At 40.2% G+C, this 9,912-nt stretch overlaps 1 protein-coding gene across 4 annotated transcripts in view; it reads right to left on the bottom strand.

The window, feature by feature from the left end:
* Positions 1 to 340: 340 nt before the first annotated feature.
* Positions 341 to 9,912, bottom strand: part of APC (APC, WNT signaling pathway regulator) — a 223,955-nt gene continuing 214,383 nt past the window's right edge. For all 4 annotated transcript variants that reach the window (XM_019517263.1, XM_019517265.1, XM_019517264.1 and 1 more), the window contains 2 exons: positions 7,487 to 7,701; positions 341 to 6,947 (listed from right to left, as the gene is read on the bottom strand). In XM_019517263.1, the coding sequence (XP_019372808.1) occupies positions 380 to 6,947; positions 7,487 to 7,701 (6,783 nt within the window). In that variant the 3' untranslated portion in view covers positions 341 to 379. The remainder of the gene's footprint in view (positions 6,948 to 7,486; positions 7,702 to 9,912) is intronic.

The raw sequence follows: 9,912 nt of genomic DNA, 5'->3' as shown, positions 1-9,912 counted from the left end.
TAGAATCCTTTTGGTTTCATCCCTATTAAATTCTTCAGGCCCTTCCTGTAAGGCATTAAACAAAAATGCAATAAATTAAAATGAAATTGTAGAATCTTCCAATGGAAGTTAAATACTTCTATATATTTACCTAAATTACTACAGTATTTTTTTCCTAAAGTAGAAGATACTAAAACAAATGTAATGGGGTTTGATTTTTTTGGCTTGCAGAACAAGGACCCTCTACAAGAATCAAACCTATATACAAAAAATAAAAATAAAAACAAAGTGAAACAAAAACCCCAACTTCCCCCAAGTCTTTTAAAGTTTCATTTGAAACAAAATTTCTACATAACTGTTGTAAATAATACATCAGGTTTTCTTTTATTCCAAAATGTATTTAAACAGAAGTCACCAGGTAAGACCCAGAATGACGTTTTGGACTCTGAGTTCCACTAGAGTCTGTATTTTCAGTCTTTGAATCTCGCTTCTTTGTGCTGTTATTTACTGGGGTTGGTATCTGGGATGGTCGAGCAGAACCATTATCTGCACTGCTCTTTCTAGGACTTGGATTGTAGTTGAAAGGAGTCACTCTTGCTGCAACAGCTCCACTAGGAGAGCTGTGTTTGCTTGAGCCACTGGAACTGAATGGCGTACGTTCGCTAACAGTGCTTTCGTTGGTCTCTGGTGCAGGAGGCGGGTTATTCAGCACAGGTTTTGTTTCAGCTCCCTTCTTGTCTGGACTGTCTATTTGAATGAATGAATTCAGGCGGTTTTCTAACCCAATGGTGCGGACAGGAACATTTCCTGCATTTTGTTTTTCCTGAACCTCTTTAGAATCTTTACCATTAGTATTCCCCTTCTCTGAAACACTGTCAATAACTGGGGGGGTATTTCCTGTGGGTGATCTTCCAGATCTAGGATTATTAATAGGGCAGTCTTCAATCCTCACCCAGACATCCTCTGTCTTAGACACAGCAGGTGCCATCTGGTAAATTAAAGTTTTTGTATCAGCACCATTTGTAGCACCTGAGGAGGAATTCTGAGCAGGATTATTCATTATCTGAGGAATTTCATTTTCCTTGATTTTCCTCCAAGTCCCTTTTGCTGGCGCTTGACTTTCTTTAGATTGCTTGTGTCCAGAAAAAGTACCTCCCTGTTGCTTTTCATCTTCACTTTTTGCTTTTTCACTGGATTCAGAAGAAGCAGACAGAATTGAGGAAGAACTACCAGTTCTTCGCCAAGTGCTTACACGAGGAAGTGATGAAGAATGCTTACTGTGCTCACGCTTCCATGTTCCTGATCTATTGATTGGTAGTCTAGATGGACTCTCAGAATGAGAACGAGCGATATCATGACGTTTTGCTGGCCTCCCATCATTATACTCTATAGAAGGACTCAGGTTAGGGGGTAATTTTCGCCAACCACTAGTCTGAACAGTTGAATGAGTGGATAAAGACATATCAGGAAGTGATGGACTTAAAACTGGAGTCTGTATTTGGGATCTGGTAGGAGAATCTGGTCTAGGAGGAGAGAGAGATTCAAATGAAGCGGACTCTTCTAATTTCCTTCTAAGTGTTGGACTTGGAGCTTCTTTAATAAAAGTTGACTGGCGCACTAATACAGGTCTCTCCGATCTATCAGATTCACTTCCACTGGACTTTGTGGATGACATTCTAGATATTTCAGTTTTTTTGTTTGATCCGCTGCTACTAAGAATTTGATTTAATCCTTTAGAAGCAGATTCACTTCTGGGAATGCCACTGGCACTTTTAGGTAATCCTGTCTGCTTAGCAAGGTTTTGCTGGCTCATCTGTCTGCCCGGTGATGTGTATGACATTCTTCCTGAACCTGAGGACTTAGTTGAAGCTGTACTGGGGGACGATGTCCTTGGCAGCTGGGACAGTTTGTTAGGAGGACTTATACCATTTCTTCCTGGGGAAATTGAGTTTCGACCTGGAGATTGCAGAGGTCTGCTTAAGGGCTGCTGCTGAGGTCTGGAAGGAGTGGAATCTCTAGATCCTGACCTTGAAGGTCCTTTACTTGATCCACCCTGTTGAGATGGCTGCCTGGTTATAAGACTTGGCTCAGTCTTCACTGCTGATTTAGCTCCTCTTGGGGAACTAGTGGAACTCTGGTTTTCATTGGGACTTTTGGAGCTGTTGTTTTTGAGCGGAGGCCCTTTTTTGGCAACTGGACTTGTACTTGAGGAGCTATTTCGAACTCCTGGAATATGAATCATTGTTCTACCTCGTGAAATTGAAGGCATATTTGTTTGCTGGGGCTGCTTCAACTGGTTTGAAACTTCTGAATTAGAGCGAACCTTCCCTGTAATCATACTTTTATAAACTTTCTTTCCTCCTTTAATTCCTTTATTTTCAGTTTCAGTTTTCTTAGTTTCCAGTGTACTTTTCTCCCCTGGCTTAAGAATTCTTGGACCTTTATTACTAGTAAAGGGCTTTTCTTCTTGGTCTGGTGTAAGATGAAAGGGTGAGCCTAAAGAAATGCCTGATTTTAGTGAGAGAATGGAATCAGAGTCTGATGAAGCTTGTCTAGACAGTGAAGCAGCAGCAGCAGCTTGGTGTAAGCTGCTAACTATAGAGTTTGCACCTTCCTGAATAGCTTTCCAATCAAAATTCTCTGAATCAGGTGAAAAACCATGCTCTGAATCAGGCCTTTGAATATCTCTCAAATCAAGGGTCAGATCTTCTGCTAATATGCCTCCCATATTTCTAGAACTATTCTTTTCACCTTCATTTTTCATTCTTGAGGGTTTTTTCTTTTTAGGCATGGCAGAACTAATGCATTCCTGCAGAAGGTCATCTTCTGAGTCAATACTAAGGGAACTTAGGGAGCTGTTTCTAGAAAAACACACAGGTGTATCTTCAACATGAAATGATTTGGGTGCATAACCAGAAGCTTGCGGTCTGCTTGGTTCCATCTGTGAATCAGGAGCTTCAGTCCGGTTTGTAGTTTCACTTTCCTTGTTGTTGTTGTTTTCTTGATCAATATCGCTAAGAGAACTCAGAGATGAATTGCGAGAAAAACAAACAGGGGTATTTTCAATAGCAAAATTCTGCATTTTCTCATCTGTAGCTGCTCCTCTGTCTGGGATCTCTTTGGATGACTGTGGGAAAGTTTTTGGCTGATTTCTGCCTGGTGGGTGTTTTTGACAAGCTTGTGACCTATTAGTTGATTGCCGATTTGAAATCTGTTCTATATTGGTACACTCTTTTGTTTCTGTTTCCTTAGTTTCTTTTCCTTTTCTTAATTCTGCCTTTTCCCTAGAAAGGTCAACATCATCATCATCAAAGTCTAGTGAACTTAGGGAATCGTTCCGTGAAAAACAATAGGGAGTCCCCTCAATAGGTGTGTAATGATGAGGTGAATCAAATGCAAAGCTTCCTCTTATACGTTCTTCATTATTTGGGAGCTTATCACTGAAGTCTCTCGAGTTATTTTTGAGGTTCTGTTTCTTTGCATCTTTGTTGTCTGAATAACTTCGTTCACTACTAACATTACTTTTTGGCTCTGTGTTTTTTCTTATGCGTGCTCTGTACTCATTAGTTTGAGGCACAGGCTTTACTGGTGATGTCGGCTTCTTTTTCTCACCATCTGGTTGGTTTTTACTAGTTAGAGATGAAGATGCTTGCTGAATTTGATCCATTATCTTTTTCACCCTAAAAGGCTTGTGGCTTTTTCCTTTTGGCATAGCAGAGTTAATGCACTCCGCAAGAATATCACCTTCTTCTGTCTTGTCATCATCCAATCCTGAGGTAGTTGCAGTTGAATTTTTCCCTCTTTGAGCATCATCTGTACTTCTGCCTTCTGTAGGAATAGTATCTCTCTTTTCAAATTCACCTGATTTGGTCCCTGTACCCACATTTTCCAAATTGGCCAACTCATTTGGTGGCGATTCTATTGTGAGATCACTCAAAGACGTAGCAGTTGAAAAATTTATTGGTGTACCCTCAACACAGTACACTCGGGGCATATCATCTCCAGGTGTAAAACTAACATGTTTTTGAGACTGCAATCTGTTTTGTGAAGGGAGAAGTTTATACACTGGCAGCTGGCTTGGCTTCCTGGCTACAGGAGGAGGTATTTTTGAAGCAGTACTTTGAGAAGGCTTTTTGGCTTTGCGTGAAGATTTTGTTGGCATTGCAGAAATAATACACTCTTCCAATATTTCAATGTCATCATCATCAGAATCATCTAGTATATCTTTTTCTGTTTCAGTGGGTTTCTCAGTTTTCTTCTCTTGGTTATCCTTTGTATCATCTGGCTGTTCAGGTTCTGTTTCATTTCCATGCTCATTTTCATGTACAGGGGGCATTATTCTTAATTCTACATCTTTCTGTATAAATGGCTCATCAAGACTCAGAGCACTTAGGCTGGATGAACATGAAAACCCATCTGGTGTACTTTCTGTAGCAAAATGTAACAAGGTATCAGCATCTGGCAATACCTGAACTCTTTGAACTGCTGCATTTACAGCTGCCTGTCTGGGGCCTGATTCTCTCTTCTCAGCATTAGATACTTTGCCTTTAGCTGTTTCCCTCTTTACCTGAACTGCTTGAGCGGGTGGTGGTGTTTTACTCCTGCTTGGTGGCATTGTTTGTCCAGGGCTATCTGGAAGGTCACTGGGGCTTATAATACCACTTACCATTCCACTGCAAGGATCACTTTGAACAGAACTAGCAATTGAACGACTTTCAAAACTATCCAGGGAACTTACAGAGGTACATCTGCTAAACATAAGTGGAGTCTCCTGCACATAATGTTCTGGTGGGCTTTTTGGAGTCTGAGCACCACTTTTTGAGGGAGATTTGGCACCTGAAGAAAATTCAACAGCTTTATGTCTAGATGAATCAGATGGAGATAAACTAGAAGTCTGAATTCTATTGGATTTTGTTCTAATATGTTGTGTTGTTGATGCGACTTCACTTACTGCGCCTTCAGTAGATAGAGGCCCACTATTTTCTTTTAGTTCTGCTATCTGCAGAGTGTTATTTGCATCTGTTACACGGGTGGCTTGTTCACGTCCTATTTCATCTTCTGCTGATGACAAAGATGACAAAGAGCTACATCGTGAAAAGCATATTGGTGTATCTTCCACACAATAAGTCTGTATGGTTTCCTGATTGATGGAAGGAGTTTTACAGGAAGCAGACTTCTGAGCATGACCCCCTCTACCCTGTGCAGAACTTGGATGAAGCTGGTTCTGTCTCTTTGAGTTGGCTGAAGCAGTTGATGTGTTTCCACTACCTGATGAGATATGATCAGTTTTAGTACTCTGTACAGATGAACTTTTTGAAAAAGAGAAAGGTGGCTTCTGAGACGATGGAGGGACTTCTGTTGAGTATTTCAGACTATAATCAATAGGCTGATCTACATGATGCTCCTCTTCATTATACTTTATACTGTAATTAGTTGGTCTGTCGTCTTCACCTTCATGCTGCTCCTCCTCAGAGTAACGCTCACTATAGTTGGTTGGCTTATCATCATCATAATCATCAACCTGGCACAAGGACTGGTTTACTTTTTGGTTCATTCCAAGAGTAGAAGCTACTTTGTTTTGTTCAGAACTGTTGGAACTTCTTGATCTGAAAGGAGAAACACATTCTTGCTGTCCAAAAGGTGACTGGTATTTCATATGCTTATCATCACCACTTTCAGTGTATACGGGATAGGATGTATTTTGACTTCTTGACTGCCTTTGTTCATTTTGTTTTATTTCATCTTCTATTATATGTTTAGGCCTTGCCCATCTTTCATTCTGTGAGGGGCTCTGCCTTCCAGAGTTCAACTGTTCATCTGAATATTTAAGACTATAATTGATAGGGGTGTCTAGTTCTCCGTCATTGTCATCCATATGATTTGCACTATGTATCTTATGAGCTAAATCAGCTGGATATTGTCCATAACTGCAAAACTTACTTTCATCATCTTCAGAGTAAGATTCAATGGAAGGTTTCATTTGACCTCTTTTGCCATATCCATCACTGCTACTGACACTATTTAGGCTATCATTTGAAGCTCTTTTATATTCCATTTTTGCATAAGGCACAGGACATGTCCTGTTTGAATTCTCAGATTTAGGAAAATTATAAGTAGTTGAATGTGCATGGGCAGTGGATGTTCTTCTTAGTGCATTTCTATCTTCTGTCAAGCAGTGCATTTCAGATGTGGATCCAGAACTTCTGTCTTCTTGTGGAATATGCATATTTGTTACTTCTTCCATTACTTTGGCAATTTGAGCTGCAGCAGTTGAGATTGGCATTCCTATTCGCTTGGAGGAATTCCCAGTGCTTTCTGTAGCTGTGTGATAGCTGTTTAATCCCATTGCTCGCTCTCTGTCTAAACTTCTGTCCTTTTCCGACCGAGAGTTTTCTATATTTCCTCTGTTGGAAGAGGAGGAGCCAGGCAACACTGTAGTATTTAAATATGGTGAAAGTACAGTCATGTTACCAGTATTAAAACTCTCTGACCTGCAAATTCCATCGTCATGTCGATTAGAGTCCAGAACATATTCACTATACAGATTTTGCTTATGTCTCTGCTTGTTACGGTGAGATGTTTTGGGGCTTAAATTATCAATGTTGTCAAAAGTCTCTGATAAATGCTGAGCATCTAACTCTGCTTCGAGTGCCTTTTGCTTTCGAACATGAAGAGATGGCAAGCTTGAACCTGGAGACATAATATTGGCATCCTTATATTTTGCTGGTCTGTTTGCCATCAGGTTTCTTAAAGCTGCAGCACTGCCCATAGCTATCATTTTGTGCTTTGAATGAATGAGGTTTTTGAGCATGCTAACTGCTCCCATGTCCCACAGAGCTTCTTGATCCTTTGCATTCCGTGCAGAGAGGTTCCACAGGGTCCCACATGCGTTGCTGACTATTGTCAAACTGTGCGACTTCAAGTGCTGTAGTAAGGTTTGCAAGCAGCTGTTCTCTCTCAAGATCTGCCTGGAATTAAGTGGAAAACTAAAATCAACACATGCCATTTCCAAAAGATGAAGACCAAACAAAAGCATATCAAATCTAGTTGCAGCTAAATTTAGTGTTTAATCAAGATAATTAGTTTTAATTTCTACAGCACAAAAGTATTTTACTTTGCTAAAATCATAACCTAAATGCTAATTATATTCTACTGCAGTTCTCAGCTCTTTGTTTCTTTTCCTCTGACACCTCCCTCTTCTGTGTAGGCTGCCATTTTTTCCAGGTGGTTTTCTCTGGCTGGAATGACTGATGGAAGCTTCCAGAAGAAGCCAGTGTTACTACTTAGTGTTTAACAAGCATAGCAGATGCTTTTTTTTTCCCCAAGTCTTTTTTTACAGACAACTGTTACCCAAGGGAACTGCTTACCTTACCAAAACCATCAAAAATAAAATCAACCTTGACTGTGCTACTTATCTGGAATGTAGATTTATGTTGCAACTTTTTATGAGCTCTCTTAAAACAGATTTCTGCTACAGAATTTAGATAAGAATAGATGGCAGATTTACCTGTGGTCCTCATTCGTAGCAATCAAGCTAGAAACATTCCGTAGTATTCCTCCTCCGCTTTCAATGATGGCTAAAGTATTTGTTTGGCTCCGGTATGTTAGTGTGCCAACTAAAAAGGCAAGAGCACCATCCACAGCACATATATCAGCTTTATTCTCAGTGCAATGTGCTGACAAATTCCATAAGGCACTCAGTACACTTTTTAGGGTGGATTCCTATGAAGAGAGGAAAAAATTATATGGAATTAGACCAAGGGTTTTCAGCCTAGGGTCCAGAGTGCTCAGAGAAAACTGTGAACAAAATATAAACTGAGCATTAATGCCTGCTGGAATCTGCAGACAGCCTGAAGCCACAGCTTTAAGAGGAATGAACTACCTCATCAATTTCAACAAATCCTAGACAAAGCATAGCTCAGCAACCATAAAAGTTTAGCATTTTCTTTTAATCTGCTGCAAAATTTGAAAATTTTGTAACAGAATTTACCATTTTGCGGCATTTGGATATCTAATATTTTGTTCTCTATCTTCCTGCAGCTGGCACTATTTCTCCAGATTTTCCCCACAAAATTTGATTTACATACAGCAACTCTACTGTTACCACCCTTACTTCCTTACCTTTCCGTCTCTCATGTTTGGATCAGACCTACTAGGTCTGGCGAATTCCAAAATATGTACATCATGTGCTTGCCAGCTACCATGTTACTTCAAAGAGTTGTCACAGTAGCTGACAAAGAATTCTGGGTAGGAACATAACCCATTAAAATGGGAACGCTGAGCTATTTTAAGACTAAGCACATACCTTTACATACCAATGACTTCTTCAAGCAGAAGCTTCTCAATTTACAAAACTGGAAGACAACTTTATTAAATGACAAAATCAACAAAAAAGTCCTCTAAACATCATACTTCATGACACAGAATAGTGGAAGCTACTAGGCCTCATATGACACACTTAGGGAAACACTGATTGAACTCTGCCTCTGATGCCATTATATAAGAATCAGCCACTGCCACTTAAAACAAATCCCTTCTTCATTGATGTGTCCAGCTGACCAATTCATAATGTAGCTACAGATGTGGGTTCAGCTGTTTAGAAATATTAATTACAATTGTTTTTTCTTAATGCAACTGGAAAAAGCTACAGGTGTTTTACCCTACCCAGTTTTAACGTCTACCTAGCATTTGTAAAGATTCTCATGAATGAGGACTTCCTGTTTTGATATCCAACTCAATCTGTGATTTTGAAGGCCTCCATTCATCAGTTCTTGCAATGGGGTTGGATTGTCATTGCTGTTTTGTTAGTTGCCCTAAAGATATTTGAGGGATGAGGGAAAAATCATCTCAATTAACTGGTCTGTAAAAAGACATCTAATTTGAGGTGGCCCTGATTGATCGCAGTCAAAATGCAGGATAAAAGGAGTGGCACAGTCTGTTACACACGTAGCCATTTCAAACTGCATTGCTACACCTCTGCCACTAGGTGGCCAGGGACAGACCCTGGCCTCACAGGATTGTCCCTGGAATGACTAGCAATTAAATTGAATGAGCCCCTATTAATTTACAGACATTGTCCTGTGAAAAAGTGTTAGAACAGTTTATCTTGTGTACATCACAGGTACTTACTTAAAGTGGAACAACTGATGTACCTCTGTAGGATCCTGAGACAAAAAGGTTCTTCTGGGAGAAATGCAATGACTGTTTACACCCCAGTGACTAAATCCCTAACTACTGCATCACAAACCATTTTGATGGATGGTTTCATTCACCATGGAGCTTTGAGAGCAGAAGAGATGCCAGGGGAAGTAGGAAATGTACCTGATGAGGCTGTTAATGCTGTACACTTTATTAAATACTAGTCCAACAACACATACAAATCACTGTTTTAAGTGAGGAAATGGGCACCCAAGAGCAGCAGTTTCCACTTCAAAAATGAAGTGTAATAGCCTTCAGGTACCAAAGTTTCAGATAATTAATTTCAGCTCAGAGAAGGGACCATAGGTGCCAATTTTGGTTTTTACCGATGGGTGCTTTTTTTTTTTTTTTTTCCTGTGTTTGTGTGCCGAGCCCTGCACATGCCCAGAAGCGGCAGCCTGTTACTTCAACCCTTCTCACCCAATGTCTGTAAAGATCCAGGACTTTAGCTGGGGGTTTTTTTGGCTCTTTTATCTAATAGCTGATTGATAAGTGCCAAAAAACCCCGCTGAAGGGCCCAATCTTTACAGATGCTGCAGAGCTGGGTTGAAGTAACGCGCTGCTTCTTCTAGCAAAGCGCAATTTTGTTTTGTTTTAACATCTGCAAGCAGCCACAGAGATCTAATATTTAAAACCAAAACAGCTGTGGCTCATGGGTGCTAAGCATCCGCTAATTTTTTTCAGTGGGTACTTGAGCCTCAGTCACCCACCGAGTCAGCACCTATGGAAGGGACC

This window comes from Gavialis gangeticus, unplaced genomic scaffold (genome assembly GCF_001723915.1).
Source record: "Gavialis gangeticus isolate Ggan-Ray unplaced genomic scaffold, GavGan_comp1, whole genome shotgun sequence".
Lineage (NCBI taxonomy): Eukaryota > Metazoa > Chordata > Crocodylia > Gavialidae > Gavialis > Gavialis gangeticus.
The sequence above is the reverse complement of the archived record's forward strand: the minus strand, read 5'-3'. Positions and strand labels throughout refer to the sequence as shown.